The sequence below is a fragment of the Lontra canadensis genome, unplaced genomic scaffold (genome assembly GCF_010015895.1).
Source record: "Lontra canadensis isolate GAN:19392208 unplaced genomic scaffold, GSC_riverotter_1.0 scaffold110, whole genome shotgun sequence".
Lineage (NCBI taxonomy): Eukaryota > Metazoa > Chordata > Mammalia > Carnivora > Mustelidae > Lontra > Lontra canadensis.
In genome coordinates, this window is record NW_022631104.1 from 3,705,473 (window position 1) to 3,725,599 (window position 20,127).

Sequence of the window (20,127 nt, forward strand, 5' to 3'; positions counted from 1 at the left end):
ACACCTCAGATGATTTCAGAGAGATAGAAACAGAGAACATCTCAATGGTCCCCAGGTAAAGAGCCTACGGACCAGGAATTATCTGTGGTCTCTTAGTGCTAGGTACACCTGCCCTTCTTCACTCTGTTAGTCATGCTGCAGTTTGCAAACCACCTTTGGAGTTTGCAAACCACCTTTCCCAGGTTCCCTTGCCAGCTAGCTTCCTATTACATTTTGCCAGTATTAGGTACTAGAAAGAGTTCAGAAAGCAAGAAGAAGGATGGAAGCTGTCCTTCTTCCTCTCCTTCCTCTGCCTCCAGCAGGGTCTCTGCAAGTTTCTCGATTCCCTCTATGATCCCAGCTACAGCCACAGCAGCCTCTCGTGTGGTCCCAGCACCAGCAGGGCAGCTCTCCTCTGGTCTGATGGTCATCTGACCATGGTCCTGCTGTTCCAGCACCAGCTGGGCAGCAGTCCCAGGAGGGCAGCATGAGTACGTGCCTGTGTTCTGGAACACACTTCCGTGCCTTCCTTCTCCCATGTCTATGAGCAGTAGCTGCCTCACACAGCTACTAATGACTCGATTACCTCAGCCTCCTTTTTTTAATTCTCTCAATCCTTCAGATGAGTTCTCTGTATTACATCTCCTCTGTCTGAAATACCTAATACGGTTACCCTTTTTCCTGCTTGGCCCCTGACTGGTAGCACCGAGGGATTAAAAAAGGTTTTTTAAGGGGCGCCTGGGTGGCTCAGTGGGTTAAAGCCTCTGCCTTCGGCTCAGGTCATGATCCCAGGGTCCTGGGATCGAGCCCCACATGGGGCTCTCTGCTCAGCGGGGAGCCTGCTTCCCTTCCTCTCTCTCTCTGCCTACCTCTCTGCCCACTTGTGATCTCTGTCAAATAAATAAATAAAATCCTAAAAAAAAAAAAAAAAGGTTTTTTAAGCAGCTATTCATCCTCATTACCAGAAAGAGTTAAGGCCTCGTCTATGGTTATTATCACAAAACTACAATCTGACTTTATTATTTAGATAAAGTCAGACATCTCTAGACGATGGTGAAGCAACCCTCGTGCGAATTCCTAAGCCAAAGAGCTCTCCACTGCTTTCCACACTAAGTAGCCAACGCATGACAGACCCTTCTCCATTAAGTCTGACTGATACCAAAATGGCGGCCATACTGCTAAGAAGACCAAAGAACAAAACCCCAAACACCTTTTACAAGGAGATAAAAATGAGTCAGAGGAAAGTGGCTTCAGTCCTCAACTTGGCAAAAACACAGTCATGAGGCATCACTCAGGTACTAATTCACTAGCTTCAACACACTTTAAAATGAGTCACGGACATGGCAAGCTTATGTACACAAGACATATTTTTACAAAGTAAGCTGTAGAGTATATCATAAAGATATGATACCATAACTTTTATAAAAATGTACTTCTTGACTATTTCTGTCTTCTGTTCTATTTGGTAGCACACTTCCAGATGGTTCCATGCTCCGTGACTCAGCGAGGGCAGAAAGGGGCTGGCTGGGACACACACAAGAGAGCAGAGGAGGACAAGGCTTTGCAGAAGCTGGCTGGGAGGCCAGGAGGAGGCTGAGAAGCGAGGCCTTTGGAAATATATATATATGTATATATATATATATATATATATATTTTTTTTTTTTAGATTTTATTTATTTATTTGACAGAGAGGCCACAAGTAGGCAGAGAGGCAGGCAGAGAAAGAGGGGGAAGCAGGCTCCCCGCTGAGCAGAGAGCCCGATGTGGGGCTCGATCCCAGGACCCTGAGATCATGACCTGAGCCGAAGGCAGAGGCTTAACCCACTGAGCCACCCAGGCGCCCCGGAAGGCATGTTCTTTTAATGCAATGATAAATAACAAAGAACAGTGAGGAAAAGAAGGCCGGGAGTCTGAAAGCTTTCCTGAAGGAAAACAGGAAAGAAGAAGAAAAAGGCCTAGAAAGAGAGGAGAGAGCAGAGTACAGAGCACACAGGGAGAGCCCAGCACCCAGAGCCAGAGACACAGCTTAAGAGTGAACGGTTAGGGCTTTACTGACTGTCACAGTCCAGAGCCCGTCAAGGCGAACCCCTGGGCGATGCTCATGCTCCAGGGCTGTGAGCTCAGAGAAACCTACTTAGAATGACACTTGACCCTTGAACAAAGAGGTGTTAGGGGCACGGACCCCCACACTTTTGAAAATCTAGGTAGTAACTTTTGACTCCCCCAACATGGATCCACTCACAGCCTGCCGCTGACCGGGACACCTGCTGGAAACAGTCCGTTAACAGATGTTCTGTGTGTTGGATGTATTCTATCCTGCATTCTTACAGTAAACAGAGCTAGAGGGAAGAAAATGTTATTTAAAAAATCACGAGGAAGAGCGAATATATTTGCAGGACTATATTGCATTTATTGAAAAAAAAATCTATGTATGAATGGACCTGCACAGTTCAATCCTACGTTGTTAAAGGGTCAAGTGTGTTGTTGGCCTTCTCCCGCCAGAACTCAGGAGCCTGAGCCCAGCTAGGAACATCAGCATGGAGGAGAAGAGACATTACCGCCTGTGGGAGTAACTACTACCTTCAAAACAAACCCATCAGCCCAGGGAGGAAAAAGGTTGGATAGAGTCTCAACTCTGAAGGCAGAAATTCTCCAAGGCGCTCCTTATTACTTTTCATCACCTGCAAACCTGACAGTGTTCCAGCAATGCCAGAGGCCCCTGATTTGGCTTCTTTGAAGTGAGCAGTGCAGATAAACAAGTTTGCATGCTGCTTGGACAGAAAAACTCAGTAAAACTACCACGTGCATTCTGAGCTGTACCGGTATAATCAGTAGTAATTTGATCTTTTTCCAAAACAAAAACAACAACAAAAAAAAACAAAACCAAGAAACCCATGTAATATGTGCCTTTAAAAATACCTAAATCTTCTAATTTGCCACCGGCATGTTCTGTTCAGCTCTGCAAGCATTAGAACAGCCGCAGGACAAAGAGAAGCTTCCAGATGGCTCTCCTTTCCCTCTCCCCTCATATATAAAATTGTATCACAATTACAGTCTGCACTTTGCAAAGTGCTTAGAAATATTTACTTAGTACTGACAGGCTAAAAGGGCTCTTGTTCTGAAAAATTTGCCCAAGGTCTAGAATTTTCGCCACCTGGCAATAAAGGTGCTTTGGCGGGGCGGGGGGGGCGCTGGTGGTGAGGGAAGAATATTGAAAGTCCAGCACATCTGGCTATTAAGTTGACTGGAGCCCACACGTGCTACCCAAAATATAAGACATAGCTAGAAATACTTATGGAAGGAGGAAAACCACAGAAGCCGCTCCAGATCACGTTAAAAAACAGGACAAAAGAGAAGCAGAGTTGAAAAGGCAGGCAGAAGGGACGTCAGTTTGGATCACAAAGAGGTTGACCATTGTTCGGAAGGACTGGACGTTTCACTTTGCTGAGGGAGGCGCAGCGAGTATAAAACAGGCTCGATGTCACGGTTAAAGGGAGCCTGTGCCCCAACCGAAGTGAAAACACAGTCCCCGGCTCTTAGAGGCTTCATTACCTGCAGCCAAAATGAAGTCAGAGCAGCAAGGTGGGGCAAAGGCCCTCCCTGAGTTATCAAGGATGAAAACACTACGAGTCACGTTACTGAAACTGTATGAAAAGTGGTAATGCCAGAGGGCTGATGACGGGAAGAGGGAGTCTCCATAAACCAAACATTCCAGTCAGAAAACTTGCCTTTCGGATTTCAGAAATAAAGTGCTAATACTTTGGATATAGGGATGTATCAGGCATCAGTTACCTGTGCTTTCCCAATACAAACAGGAATGACAATGATAGGGGAACAGTAAGGCTTCATTCCCCTACATTTATTCGTGAGAGGTCCTCTAGTGTTTGAGGGCATTTTTGTTCCCTTCTCTGTTTTGCTTAGGCAAATCTGTAATGATATAATTAAGATTCTGTTACCACATCTCATAAAAAACGGCTGTATGGGGCAGTATTGTATGTTATTTTATAATGGCGCCAAGGAATCTTAGAAATTGTATTACTATAGCTTTGCCATAATTTCATGAAATGAAAAATTCATTTTTTAAGATTATTTATTTATTTGAGAGAGAGAGAATGAGAGAGAGAGAGCATGAAAGGAGAGAGGTCAGCAGGAGAAGCAGACTCCCCCGCTCGGGAGCCCGACGTGGGACTCGATCCTGGGACTCTAGGATCATGAGCCGAGCTGAAGGCAGTCGCTTAACCAACTGAGGCACCCAGGTGCCCTCATTTGTTTTTTAAATTAAAAAAAAATTTATTGTGGTTAAATGCATGTACCATGAAATTTACCATGCGAACCATCCTTAAGTGTGTGGTTAGGTTGGCCCTAAGTCCTTTCATGGTGTTGTGTAACCACTGTATTTATTCATTCTTAAAAGTGACCATTTTCCGGGGCGCCTAGGTGGCTCAGTCGGTTAAACATCTGCCTTTGCCTCAGATCCTGATCTCAGGGTCATGAGATCGAGCCCTGCGTTGGGCTCTCTGCTTAGCAGGGAGTCTCCTTCTGCCCCTCTTCCCATTCAAGTTCTCCCTCTCTCTCTGAAATAAACAAGATATTTTTTTGAAAGTGACCATTTTCCAGTTTCTTTTCACCTCTCTGTGTACTTACAGGTGGGTAGCTACACAGGACCGATGCCAACGCTACAATGAAAACTCTCAGATCCATAGCTACAAGAAATTTTTAAAATATATAAGGCTTTTCAGAAATCCCAAAGTCATTCTGAAAGGCGCTATTGCTTCAAGGGCCGAAGTCTCTAATAAGCACAAGTGCGCGGACACGGGGAGGCTGCCGAGGGCACACAAACACAGGTGTGCGCCTGACGTGCGGACACGAGCAGAGGCCAGAGGCGCCTGTGTCGCGGACTGCTGAGACTCAAGTCCAATATCAAGAGCGTTTTGCTGCTAATCCGGAGAAATTGATCTCACTGTTCACACGTGTGGGCAGAGAAAACTCATCACTGATTTAAAATGAGCCCCAGATCAATTTTTCTTAACAATTTAACGCCGGTTCAATGACTGGAAATCGTCATGATTGCTTGGCCTTGCGACAGAAAGAAAAGGAGAGTCGGAGATTAAATACTGAGTCACCGGTGAGGCTGGGGTGAGGTGAGGAAGGACTCTCTCGAGCTTTCATGGACGCGACAACGTCTAGAGTCGAGTTCTTTAAAGGTTAATATCTGGCTGATAACACTGCATGTCCCAGGGGCTCAGTAAGGGAGAATGGTCTATTTTTTGAATACTACACATTCCCTTAAACTACCCCATCCCTCCGACTGCGTCCCAACATATGCCCTTCCAGGTGGGCAAGTCTCATTCAGCTCGAGAGGAAGTCACAAGGGCAGGTTCTCTGGACCGTAAGCATCGCTTTGCGCTTGACCTGCTTTCCACGCAGGCTCTGGAGCAGGGGCAGGGAGAAGAGCAGGCAGAGTGGGGATTCATTCGGGGATGGAAACACACCACATGGGCCAGCCGGCAGAGGCGCCATGTACACAGTCAGACGGTACCAGGGCTGGCTGTTAACTGTCATGATTTCTAAAACGACAACAACTGCTCAACTTTTTCAGCAGTGGCGGTTTCTCCTAAGCGATGCTGGCTTTCACAGCCAGTGTCCAAGCAAACCGCCTCATTAACTGAGCACCCCACCAAAACCCAGTGGGAGCCAGGAGGCTCCCTAAACAGAGCGGACACAGGAGATTAGGAAGATAATCTGGGACCTGAATTTCTGTTTTGATGACATACGAAGAAGATAATCCACTTGTAAAATGTGCGACTTCAACAACCCTAAACCCAGCCAAGCGTCCGTTTAACGCATTTTAGCATTTCATCTTTTTAAGAGGGGAGAGGCATGAAAACCTGTACTCAAAACTTCAATCTTAGAGCTGTTTCTCAAAAAATTAAAAAAAGGGCGCCTGGGTGGCTCAGTTGGTTAAGCGACTGCCTTCGGCTCAGGTCATGATCCTAGAGTCCTGGGATCGAGTCCCACATCAGACTCCCTGCTCGGCAGGGAGTCTGCTTCTCCTGCTGATCTCTCTCCTCTCATGCTCGCTCGCTCTCTCTCTCTCAAATAAATAAAATCATTTAAAAAAAAAAAAAAGTCCACCAACTCACTTCTAAAAACGTTAAGTGAAAATAGCCCAACGTGGGAGAAAAGTGTTAGGAATCTCTTTTTAGCAACTACTCTTGAACACAGAACCCAGTAGTTACTCCCATAACCCCATTCCTTTATTTTCCACCTTTATCAACCCACCCAACTTTCTCTGTATCGTCCATTAAAAATCTCCCTGACTTTCTTGTTTTGTTCCGATGAGAAAATGACAGACGGTTAACAACACTTACAACCAACGCAGCAACACGTGACGGTGCGGGTCAACACCCTGGCTCGGCTATGATTTAATCCTGCAAACCTCCAACTTGGTGCTCACCAGCCTTCAGGAGACGAGACAGACACGGTTCTGGCCTGGACCGCCGGCCCGTCTCTGATTTGCCACCCGTGTGCGTGCGTCGGACACGGCGGGGTTGCGAGGGGGAGCCTGATTCTCTCTAAAGGGGTCTGGAAAGCAGACGACAGAGTCAGAAGAACTTCAAAGAGCATCTGGTCCAAGCCACTGGTCTTGTCGGTACAGAGATAGCCAGAGATCTCCTGCTCCCAGGTTTCCCCAACCCCGGGTTATCTCTGTCACAACCAGAATCCAGTTCTTCGTTTCATATCAGTTTACAGATACAAAAGAAAATCCACACATGAGTGGGAAGCACTTGGGTGTCATGGTCAAGTCCGAAGAGTTAGGTTGAGTTGACCAGACATGTCAAGCATGTGTTGACACACTCTTCCCCCACCACGGGCAGTGGATAAAAAAGAGAGGTGAAGTGTACCTCGAGTATGTCCCAGGCTTCCTGATGGTCCTTCTCAGCCCAGCCAGCCCTTACAGGTCCCAGAGGGCCAGCGGAAGGCCCGTGAAGTCACTGGTGAACGCACATTACCAGAAAACACGCACAAACACGTACGTCGGGGGGTAGCTCCAACCAAGGCCCATACGGTGTCATTATCACTCCAGTAGCAACAGAAGCCACTTTTGGAAATCACACCTTATCTTTCCAAGCCACACTGAGCAAAAACAGTAATCAAAAAAATGATTCTACTTTGTGATCATTTCTGACCCCTTGATGATAGCCTCGTAGCAGATCATAGAAGCGTGGAGGCCTCCGAGGCTGTCAGACGCCATCAATCACCTTCCATTAAATAAAGGTTTTCCAATTTTGCGCTTCTCTCAGAGGCTTCATTTTGCCCGGATTAAGCCGAAGCAGCAACATTTGAACTTACTGCTCCTGTTCCTGCTTCCCAAATAAATGCCGTGAGCAGAAAAATGGGCTTTTCCACAGTCGGAACTCAAAATCAAAGCAGAAAACAGTGATGTGGTCACATATATGAGACATCGGGCCACAAACGCCTTGTACGTGCATTTTACACATTTCACAGGCAACCCACAGGGCCTAGGAGGGAGGGAGGACGTAAGGGGTGCCCCGAGCAGGAGAGGTGTCTGTGAGCCGTACGCGTTAGGTCCTGAAATGCATCTGGGCCGGTCCCAACATGGTCATGAGAGTTCTGCAGATTTCTCTCGGGTTCCAAAAGAAGCAGGTCTCCTAAGAGTCGTGCACTGTATGGTTTTTTACTATTTGCTCTCTATCTTCCCCGTAACAGAGAAAATTCATTTTGTCTAAAATGCAGCTGATGGGCCTAAGGGAGGGAAACAGCTGAAAATCGACCGGGAAAGCATGTTTAAAAAATAAGCATCTTCAGCAGACAGACTCATTTTTTTTTTTTTTTAATGCTGACAGCTGGGCGGGGCGTAGCAGGACACGTTTGCTGCACTCGCTCACCAAAACCAGAAGCTGCAGGCCACAGTTTCTATAAACACGATCAAGACCCCACTCACGTGCATTCTTCTGTCCCGATAAACAGGCTTCGTCATTATCATCTGTAATGGCCACATAAATGTGACAAGAGCCAGGAGCAGAGAGGCAAGAACATCAAGCAATGAAGGGGGACGTGGGAGATCTCAAAGTCATTCCCAAACAGGCCGGGGGTGGGGATGGGGGGCGGACTGGATGGATGTGACAGAGAGGTCCGCAAGTACCATGCCCTGAAGTGTTTTATCTGGCCCTCATGGACATTTTTTTAAACGTTAATTTACTGTCAACACTAAAATGCTGGGAGATTTCACCTGAAGATCCAGATTCCAGGCTCCTCCCAAGACAACGAGCAGAGAGATGACCGGCACGGCACTCCCAATCGGAGACGATCTGTTGTTTACTCTCCAATTTGCCCCCGGAAGTCATCATAGCGGCCCGCATCATTATGAAGGTTCCTATCTGGTCTCCGAAAGTATCTGAAGGGATCAAGGGAACTTTGAGCCGGGGAAAAAAAATAGGAAGCAAGCATGGAAGAGGAAGCTGCCTTGGGGCTGAAGGTAAGGAGGGTCCAAAGAAGATGCATTGATGGAGAGGGTGCCGGGGGGCAGGCTAGAGAAACGGACTGGCACAGCCAGAGAAATGGACCTTGAACTTCAGGTGCGGTCTGGGTCTGAGATGTGGAACTGCCGATTGACCATGAAGCGGTCCAAGAGAGCCACGAAAGAAGCTTAAAGATAAGCCAAGAGGACTGAGCCCAACGTAAGGTCTTTTTTTTTCCTAAAGATTATTTATTTATTTATTTGACACAGAGAGAGAGAGAGATCACGAGTAGGCAGAGAGGCAGGCAGAGACAGAGAGGGAGGGGGAAGCAGGCTCCTTGCTGAGCAGAGAGCCTGATGCAGGGCTCGATCCCAGGACCCTGAGACCATGACCTGAGCCAAAGGCAGAGGCTTAACACACTGAGCCACCCAGGCGCTCCCCCTATCCCCCCAACAACGTAAGGTCTTCAGTAAAAGCAGGAAGAAAGAAAGCAATGCCAGCCAAAAGGGGGCTGGGTTTGGAGCTTGGGCTCCCTTGAGCTGGCCGAGCTTCTGCGACCAGCCTCATTGCCATGCCTCTCTGGTAGGCACCCTTGGGCCCAGCCAGCCAGCCCCAATTTTTGTTTGAGAAATCGAGTGTCCTTTTGGGTCTTAGTGTCTCTTGCAAACCAGTATTTCCTACTGCCTGGAAGGCTAGCCTGCGTCTGCAAGATTTCTACCCAACTTTCCAGAATGAGTGGCCCCAATGAGGTCGCTTCGATGGTGTCGTGTGACCATCTGGCAGTCCATCCCGCTGCCCTGAGCTTGCTGTCTTCCTGTCTGAGCGCATGCTCCCCAAGGCCAGCCACCAGGTCTTATGACTTCTTCTCGCTCAGCTACTCTGACGGCAGCATCCCGGCATCCTTGCCCAGGGATGGCTGCTGTGGCCCCGGCCCTCCAGCCTCCCATCCCTTCTCTGGGCTCCAACAACCTCCCAATCCCTGTCGAAAATAAGAGCCAGACCCAGCCTCTGCTTCTGGCCCCAGAAGCTAACAAATGCCCTACATGACAGGAACAAATCTTATATATGGGGAAGAGCTTTATGTACATGATGCAGCATTACTTAAACAGCAAAATGAGGAAACAGGAGAAAAGCCCCCAAACCAGAGCACCTAAGTATAGGACAGTGTATCTATTTGCTAGAATGGTACTGATACCAAAAGAAAAAAGGGCTTATAAGAACACGTTAAAAAGATAGAAGCATTAAAAATAGAATATTGTCAGCATCGTGTAAAAATACCACGAGTAGAAAAAAAGACTAGTGGTACGAAAAGACAGAAATAGATTTTCTTCAAAGTTTCAATTAGAAAATCAATTAGAAAAGTACCCCAGGCCCTGACAGTCTCTGGCCCCCGGCCCCAAGCCTGGCCCGCTCACACCACTCTGAAGGAACAGTGTTAACTCTGTATATTCTAGCAAACCGTCCTCTACAGTTCCGACACGGGTCTTCCCACCGTTCCTTCTGTCCGTCCCTCCTTTCTTTCCCCCGTTTCTCTTCCCCCTGCAGGGGCTCACAAGATACACACCCTGCTTACTTTGGGTTTTCACTTCACCAGACCCAGGGGAAGCCTATCCTACTCATTCCTCAGGTCCCTCCTCCCATCTTGTGCCCTGCTGGAACCCTGGAGCCCCTAGGCTGGCTGAGATCCTTCTCCGCCTGGGCACCCTGCAGTCACAGGGGATCTACACTGTGTCCTTCTCCTCCATGCCACGGTAGGCGCTATGTCCTCCCCCCGCATCAGCTTGAAGACTGAGCCCAGTGCCTGGCCCACAGATGATGCCCAGTGTTGACAGGGAAGAAAAAAAGAATGAATGGGTGGGGAATGAAGCTTGAGGACCAGATGGCTTTGAAGGCAGACATGCAGGACCAGGCACTTCTCCACAGACCTGGAATGAAAGACGACCTGGGTGCAGAGACAGACACGAGGGTCTGTTGAGAATAAGGGAGTGGAGGAACTTAACTGGATTATCTCAACGAAGGAGGAGTAGAGAAAGAAGCAGAAGATAAGCAAGAAAAATATTCCTGAGAAGCAGTAAGAGAAGCAAAAGCATCTGCACAGTTTTTCTTCCGCTCCATAATTAGGTATCTAATGACCTATTTGTGGTAGCATTTTATTATTTTTAATATTTTATTTATTTGAGAGAGAAAATGAGCGAGAGAGAGAGAGCACAAGTGTGGGGAGTGGCACAGGGAGAGGAAGGAGACTCCCCACCGATCAAGGAGCCCGATGAGGGACTTGATTCAAGGACCCCAGGATCATGACTTGAGCCGAAGGCAGATGCCCAAACGACTGAGCCACCCAGGCGTCCCTGTGACAGCATTGTAAAAACAATTCCTTGAGAGATCAAATGGTCTCCAAGGTCAATTAAATAAACCAGACAACTCAGAATTCAGCTTCCTACCTATATTAAGTTCAAAAGAGCTAACGTAAGAAGAAAAACGTTCGCGCTCACCCAAGGGAAGGTAGCACCAGCCGAGGTGCACTCAAGGTGCGCCTTACCAATTTCATGCCTGGCAATGGTTTCACTACAGAATTATACATTTTAGTTTATCGGAAGGAAAGCTACTCCATTTATAATTCAATGAGGATGTGCACCTCCCAGCTCCGGGATCTCCCTGCACAACCTTCTCGGGTCATCACTGTTCTCCTTAAGAGCCTTTCTCTGCTGACTTCCAATAAGGGTCACAGCCTCTGAGTCTTACTCATCATGGCAGCTCTGGGCAACAGATGGAAACCCATGCCTTCCCACGGCGTTGGCTGGGGGCACCAGTACCGGTCACTGGGCCACCAGCTTGCTCTCATAACCATGAGGACAGGGCATCTGGGTCCTAAGTGGACTCACTGTGAGCCAACTCAGGCTCCTCGTCAGCCTCCCTGATGCCAAAAAGCTGAAGGCCCATCGAGGGGCCCATGTTTGGATGGCATTAGCACAGTGTCGGCCGGGTGGGTTTCTCACCACATCACTGAAATTGTGGCTAAAATCACCATCGACATGCTCAGACAACATTACGTAAGAGTCAAGATGCTGAGAAGCAACGCCATCCCTCAGCCCGAGTCATTCAGAACTCTCAGTCTGGCCTCTCACAATTGGCTTCGTCCATCAGACTCAGACGAGGCCCTATTTTGAATTCTAATGAGGACGGAGCACACTGAATATTTAACTGCGATGACAAAGATCTTGCTTTGTGGAGACGCCCTGACACAAGTAACAGATCTGAAAGTACGTATAGGGACCAGTGGAAAATGCCAGTCTCATTTGTGTTTGGATGCTTGAAAAAGACAATATTGTTTTCTACTCGATGCTCTTTGAGAGCTGGGGGTGGGCCAGAAAAAGGGAGGAAGAGTCACACAAAGATCTCAGTAAAATTTTTACAGCCGGGGCTCCTGAGTGAAAGGTTTACAAAGACGTGCTTGAATCCTTTGTTAACAACCGCGCAAACAAATTCATCACCAGGCCCTTCTGTGTGGCCCCCTTGCAATTCAGTCTGTGCTAACAACTGGAAATTTCCTCCCTGCGGAAGCGCCCATGACTTATATATATCAGATCAGCAAGGAAGACACGCTGAGAGGAGGGAAACCAAAGCCCATTTCACGGTTCACAACCTACTTCTGCACTTAAAATGATGATGTTTCCGCTGCTACCCCCAGAGTTAAACAAATGGGGGACCATGTGAACAGTAACCGAGGGACATTTGAGTGGGTCACTTAACGCCGACCCTGCAAACAGTTAAAATACACCTCACTTGTGTCTTCCCGTGCATGTGTGCCCATGTTTACATGGAAATGATCAACTGTGCCTTGCATTTGGAAAGTGCACGGGATCAACCCTTTGCTATGTCTCGAGGCTCCTAGACCAAGCCCTGCAGACCTTTCTTATTGAGATCGTAATGTAACTTCCCTAGTGTCTGGACATCCTCTTGTCAATGCTAGCTAGCAATTATGGAGAGATGATGGCTTCTATTCTTCCTGGTTGATTCTCTCTGCTGCTACCAAATCTGATCACTGAGTTTTGAACTTCAAGGTTGTTTGTTTGTTTTTTGGTAGGAGCTTGATTTTAGTCCCTTTTCAAATTTTCTGCTACTTTCTATGGTTTTCTGAAGATCTTTTGAAGCCTGTCACTTCTTTCTTTAAATGTACTAAACATAGATGATTTTCTTATCTGTGTCTGATAATTCTGCTACTGCGAGTCTGTGCAGATTGGTAACTGCAGTCTGTGGCTCACGCTCTGCTGTTTCCACATCTGCCAGGTTATCTTTGACTGTGTGCTGGGCACTGCTCTGAACAATTCATTCTGGGGTAATTCTTAGAGACTGGGGGTAAAGATGTCCTCTTCCAGATAGGCATGTCATTCTTTCTGCTAGTCTCCTGGAGCTCCAGCATGTGAATCTAGAACTCCAGACCAAAGGCAGTATCTGGGGTTTCCCGGCCCAGGCTACGATGGATGTCCACAATGCAAATCCACATGAGGGCCTTTCTGGGCCCACAACTGGCCAGGAACTACAGTTTTGCCCCTTTCCCTCTCCAATCTTCTCAGTGCCAAGGCTGCCTTCTCCACACTTCTCAAGGGCACCTTACTTCCAGCTCACTTTTACCCTAAGGGTGCTCTCTGGGGACCCACCTCAATGGGGGAAGGGTCCCCTGTTCCATTTTTCAGCTGGTGTGGGCCCAGGGCGGTAACTTCTACCCCAACTGTCTGTCTCTCTCAGGCTACAGAAGTCCCTGACCCTTGCCTGCAAACGGGCTTTATCAGGAAAATAATCAAACCACCAGAAAGTACCTAAGAGTTTAAGGACTGAAGGGCACCTGGTGGCTTGGTCCAGGTGTCCAACTCTTGATTTTGGCTCAGGCTGTGATCTCAGGGTCATGAGATCAAGCCCTCTGTCGGGTCCCACGTTTGACTCCATGCTCAACGTGGGGTCTGCTTGGGATTTTCTCTTTCCCTCTCCCTCTGCCCCTCCCTCAGCTCACACATGCGCTCTCTCTTTCTATAAAATAAATAAGTAAATCTCTAAAAAAGAGAGAACTTAAGCACTGGAAACAAAACAAAAGGACGTGTTAATACAGTGTTTCTGTAAAGAAAAAAAATTAAACACTGAATTACCATTTGATTCGGCAACCTGACTTCTGTGTACACATGCAAAAAGCAGGGACTTGAATCGACGCTTGTACACCTACGTTCAGACTGGCATCATTCACCCAATAGCCAGAAAGTCCACTGACAGATGGATAAACAAAATGTAGTATATATATGCACTGGAATACTACTTAAGCCTCAAAAAGTAAGGGATTCATGTCACACACTACAGGATGGAGGAATACTGAAGACATTCAAATACTGTGTGAACTTACTCATAGGAGGTACCTGGTGTTGTCAAAGTCACAGGGAGGGAAAGCAGAGTGGTGGCTGAGAGGGGCCAGCTGGAGAAGGAGTAGTAGTCATTGCTTCATGGGGTCAGAGCTTCCCTCATGAAGATGGAAGGTTCTGGAGACGGGTGGCGATGACGGCCCCCCAAGAGCAGGAATGCACTCTATGCCACTGAACTGTGCATTTAAGACAGTTACGATGGCAAATTTTAGATGTATTTTCTATTATGGATCTTTTACCATAATAATTTTTTTTAGTTAGGTTAATAGGGGCGCCTGGGTGCCTCAGTCAGTTAAGCACCTGACTTCAGCTCAGGTCATGATCCCAGGGTCCTGAGATCAAGTCCTGAGTCGGGCTCCCTGCTCCTCCCTCTATCCCCTGCCCCCAGTCCTGGCTCAGGCTCTCCTTCTCTCAAATAAATAAATATAAAATCTTTACCAAAAAAAGAAAAAAAAGTTAGTCAATTTTGGCAAGGGCTGATGAACCCACTCAGTAGATTCCACAGGGCAAAATAACTTCATGGGGTTCATACTGATCAGCGGGAGACTTATTTAGATGGTAATGGCAGGGTGTCATGAAACCAGTGTGACCTCTCTTAGAGCTTGGGAGGCCACACAATGAACCTTTATCAACATGCAAAAACTGGCGCCGCTTGCCAACAAACAAATATATATATATATATATATATAAATATATATATATATATATATATATATATATATATAAAATAACAACAGATTTCCCTATAAAAATATAAATGCAATACAGTTTCCTTTAAAGGTATCAGGCATCAGAAATGTTAAAAGGTTAGTTGTCAGGGTGTGGACCTACAGTACCAGTGGTATGGCTAAGTAAGTATTAGGGAAACAAATTGATGGATAAGAGGAAAGAATTCTCTTTAAAGTATTTCCAGTGAAAGAAGGAAGAGAGTCTATCTATTTCACACTGCCGTGTCTCCCTTCTGAGTCCCTACATACACGGTTGACCCTTGTACAACATGGTTTCAACTGCGCGGGCCCACTTACATTCAGACTTTTGTCAATAAACACGGTATGGTACTGTAAATGTAATTTCTCTTTGTTATGATTTTAACATGTCCTCTTCTCTAGCTTCCTTTATTGGAAGAAATCAGTATATAACATATACTATTACTATATTAAGCAATATTAATCAATTATTATTGTTAATCAATAATTTTATATATTAATTATATCATACAATTATATTACATAATATATACTATAATTTTAAGACATATGGATATATGTATAATTACATATTATATGTCTATAATATAATACAGTATATATAACATACAAACATGTGTTAACTGACAGTTTATGTTATGGGCAAGGCTTCTAGTCAATAGTAGTCTGTTAATAGTTAAGTTTTGGGGGAGTCAAAACTTAGATGCGGATTTTCGCCTGCACTGGGGGCGCTGGGGGTCAGGACCCCTGACGTCTGCACTGTTCAAGGGCCAACTGTAATTCTGTTACAGATTATAGATACCTAAATATAAATGGTGCAGAAGATAAATTTATAGTTAACTTACTTTGAGAGACCCGGTTTTAAAAACAAGCATTTTAGTAATTATGGGAGCCTCTCCATTTCTTCTACTAAAAAAAAAAAAGAGCTCAAGTCAGAAGATTTTATGCACCTTTCCGGGTATAAACACCAACACTAAGCAATACCATAAAATAAAAAACTGGCAACAGAAGTAACATTCCTCGTTGGGACTTCATGAGTAACAGGTGCTGAGGGCCACTGCTTTGCAAATACAAAAAGCTTCCCGACATATCTACAAATATGTTCATTCCAAAATAATAACGACATGACTGCCGTGCACATAGCAAACACTCCGAGAAAGTTGTCACTGAATCGGGAAGCCTCTTCCTATTTTATTTATTTTTAAGAGATTTTATTTATTAATTTAGAGAGCACGCAAGCAGAGGGAGGGGGAGAGGGAGAGGGAGAGGGAGAATCTCAAGCAGGCTGTGCTGAGTGCGGAGCCCCATGCCAGGCTCAATCCCACGACCCTGCGATCACAACCTGAGCCCAAATCAAGAGTCGGTCGCTTAACTGACTACGCCAGCCAGGCGCCCCAGACTATTCCTAGGTTAGACACGTGAGAGGATAGCTAATCCTTGCTCATGGCTTACTGTGTGCCACACACTCTACCTGTGTCTTTATCGATATTAACTCCTTTCTCCCTTACGACAATGCTCTCAGGGCTGTACCATTAGCATTCCCATTTCAAAGACAGGAAAACTGAGGCAAAGGGGAGTCTGGGCATCCCCAAGGTCACCAGCTGGTGACTGGCAGAGCTGGGATACAGGGCCAGGTTCTAGAGCCCCCACTTCTCAGCCCCCCACCTGCAGGGCCTCCCCACATAAATACGGAAAGTCAGGGAGGGTGGCCAGCACGAGACACCTCACATGCTCCATACAGTTTAACTTTGATAACCAGGTTTTTAAGAGTCAATAAGGTTAAGTTTCTATAGAGATCAAAGACAGTAACAGAAGAGATCTGTTTCCAAACGATCTAGTGCAGAGCCAAAGTCTCTCTGGGCAGAAGCTACATGAGAAGGTTGGTAAGGCAAGAAAGCAAGGAGGTGTGGCTTTCGACAGGAAGCGGAGAGAAGCACACGCCCACGGGGAAAGAAGCACAGAGTGGCTGGCATCTGGTGGATGAGAACCCCGGGGCCGGGGAGCACAGACAGGTGATAACAGGGGAGCAGGGGGCCCCTCAGAGTCCCCCTCCCTGAGGTTTCAGAGTCCACGGCTGCCCATCCTCAGTCACCCTGTTGTTCTAGACCTTGGTCAGCCAGCACATCAGGTAAAAAAGGTAATGCCTCTTGGGCCGTACATCTTGGGTCTCCCCCGCACAGAGGTTCTCGTTCTAAAACTGGACAGGTCAGAGGGATCTGTCATAGTTTTCATACCGAAAGGACTAAGAGGCACTGGGGTTTGGAGTGCTATCATCCTTCTGCTTGTAATAAATGTATTGGCTTGTGCACCTTTGTGAGACACAGCACGGAGGAACCATCACTGTGGTCACTCCTACTGTCACTACCATTTATCAACACTGGCCTCGGGCAGCGCGCTGCACATAGGCAGTGGATAATTCAAACCACATGGAACACAGCCCTCCTTCATCAGAAGCTCTGGGGCAAAGCCAGAGCATCAGTATTGCTAGAATCCCTTGTCTTGGCTCGTGTGCCCCCATTTTATGTACAAGGTACTAAACAGTAAAGCGACTGCCAAAGATAACAACACTACATGTAGGATCTGAACTCAACGGACTTCAGAACCTGGCCTCTTAACTGCTCAGTGGTCCAAGCTCCAACAATTAAGGTTGTGACAAAAAAAGGGCATTAAGTGAGCAAGATGGCCTTCAATAGCCACGAGAATGTACCAGCACCAACCTGTATATTGTCACACAAATTCCCAAACAGGTACTCTCTGTAAGCATACAGAGAGGTTTCCTATCTTAAATTTAAAAAATTAACAATGCATTGTACTTCTCCCACATTTGTAGCAAGTCGCTTCACTTTTCCTTATTTTATTCTTTTTTAAAGTAAGCTCCACACCCAGCGTGGAGCCCAAGGCAGGGCTTGAACTCAGGACCCCGAGGGCAAGACCTGAGCTGAGACCAAGGGTCAGACATTTCACTGACTGAGCCACCCAGGCACCCTTACAACTCACTTCACTTTAGCAAGATTTGGGTCTCTCTGAGCAATTTCAATACTTCATCAAATGGGACTGTCTGCGTTAGAAGCGGAACCAAACCCCTGCAATAATGAAACAAATGTGGGAAACCGGAAGCAGAGCAGATGGGTGAGTGGCGAGAGAGGCAAAACCATAAGGGCAGCTTATCCTTTACCGCAAGATGCTGATTTTCTGTCCACCATAGTCACGCGCCTGGTCTCAGTGCGGAGCTTCCCGTCTGTGTTCTCCACCAGGTTGGCAAGGTCATCAATTATTTCTAGAAAGGAAGACAGAGATGGTGGTTAATACTCCAGAAACATCCCGCTCACATCACTGTATCAGAGCTGTGGCTGGCTTTCCTACTAATAAATTCTCTCCTGTGCAACGAGGGAAAAGGTAAAGAGCTCATCTATGTTCTCTGAAATCTGCAAATCCAACTCATAAAAGGTGGTGGTGGTGGTGGTGGTGGTGTGGGGGGAGTAGTAGTAAAGAAGAAAACCGATTTCCCGTGAGTCCACGACATAGAGGAGGACTGTCGGGAGTCCAAGGGAAAGAAAGCAGGACGCAGTGAAGTTATGCTCAGCCGAGTTGTCATTCCAGCATAAAGCTGGTGGACAGACTACGGGAGACTGCAAGGACTACTGGAGTCCTTCTCGAGAAAACGGCTTGATGATGAATTCCAGCCAACTGAGAGGCTAGTAGAAGTAAAGAACTCTAGGATAAGACAAGCCAGAGCCCATGACGGAAGAGATGCCGGGGAGAGCTGGAGCCGTCGAAATACTGAGTTGGGGATCAATAGATACACGGATTACATTGCAAAAAGGTAGATAAGTGTTGTGAACAGCGATGCTATAATTACAACTGAAAGTCAGGAAGCAGTTGGGGGGTTGGAGGGTTCGGGGTCGGGGGGAGAAAGGTGGAAGGAAGTTGGAGGTGTTAATTTCTCCATCACTTCACAGAGAAGTCCTAGTTGAAAAGGGAGCTGTTGAAAAGGGAAACATGGAGACCCAAGGCCTTTCAAAACCACCATCTTTTTTTTTGTCAACCTTAGATGGATCTTTTAGTAATTACTATCTCTTGTCAAGAACCCTCTATGTGAAGTTCAGCTTCTATTTTTTTTTACACTAATCTATTCTTTTAAAATTGGAAGTATCGTTGACACTATGCTAATCTCCTCCAAGTGAAATTAAGCACTTAGCAACACTTAAAATAGTATATATTGTATGATCCTAATGATGTAAAATTATTTCTAGCCCCCTGCTCATATTGGACAAACTTACAAGGATATATCTGGCTGATGTCAACCTAATGTGAATAATGATTATTTCTAGGTGCTGGGATCCTGGGTGAGCTTCCTTACATTTTCCGTATTGTTTGAATTTCTTCTAACGAGTCCGCATTATTATTTCCATTTTGGTTCCCATTCTTCACTCCTTCCCTCCCTTGCTCCTTTTTTTTTTTTTCCCTTTCTGATTGCTTTAGAGATACGCTGTCCAATATGAGTCACTGTTTCTGTTAAATAAATAAAAGGAATCAAAGGAAGTTTCCAGAAGGATGCCAGAGCTGAGTTTTGAAGGACGTGTCGGTGAAGAGGCAGGAAGGGGACAGTCTATATGGAAAGAACAGCATGTGGAAGGCACAGAAGAGCTAGCTGCTCTCTCTCCTGGGCTCCCCCAGCCCTTCCTACAGCCTCTGTTTACTTACAGACCCTTAAGGTTCACATTCTAACAACTTGCTCGTATGTCCTTCTTTAGTGGGAAGAGTATGACAGATAATTGCCTTCATTCATGGCTCTCCCTGTGATGCCCAGGAGAGTGCCTAGTACACAGCCAGATAAAACAAATGCACACAGACAAAGGCAGTGGATGGATGAAGTCTAAAAGAGACACATAATTTCAAAGCACTTCGCTGCGTCTTAGCCTACGTCAAATCTGTCAAATATTACCTATAGAACACCTGCCTAGAAAACCTTTCACTGCCATTTGACAATTAACTCGTGACTCTCTATTCCTTCATATTCAGTGACATTCTCTCCCAGTCTTCCTTCCATCTGTCTCCAAGATCTGTCTAGAGTCTCCTCTTCCCCTTAAATGCTGACAATCCCACACTTCTGTATATTTTTACTCTCTAATACCACCACGGTGATTTTACATACCTTTTGGGTTCCTCAATATGTAAATTAAAAATCTGAAAATCTGCTCCACATAGCGCTCCAAAATTCTGGACCCAGGTAGCAAACTACCTACTACTTATCTGTGCCTCGAGATGCCTACAAATATAAGGCTCTCGAGGTCTCTGAAACGAAACTCTTTATCTTCCCCTGAACCTGAGTCCCCTCCTACATTCTCTGTCCCAATTAATGGCACCGACACTCACTTGCTGGCCCACGCCAGAAATCTTCAGTCACCAGGTCTCCCCCTTTCCCAGCTTGGACAAGCCACTTGGAGCCACTCAGGTGACCCTGCCTCCAGGACTTCTTGATCCCACAGTGTCTCTTAAACTCTCTTACTAATACCTCACAAAATTGTGCCAGTGATTCCAAAAACAATATCC

At 46.4% G+C, this 20,127-nt stretch overlaps 1 protein-coding gene across 5 annotated transcripts in view; it reads right to left on the reverse strand.

Annotated features, from left to right (window-relative positions):
- STX8 (syntaxin 8) overlaps positions 1-20,127 on the reverse strand; it is a 241,413-nt gene that overhangs the window by 78,449 nt on the left and 142,837 nt on the right. For all 5 annotated transcript variants that reach the window (XM_032840020.1, XM_032840021.1, XM_032840019.1 and 2 more), the window contains one exon: positions 17,750-17,851. In XM_032840020.1, the coding sequence (XP_032695911.1) occupies positions 17,750-17,851 (102 nt within the window). The remainder of the gene's footprint in view (positions 1-17,749; positions 17,852-20,127) is intronic.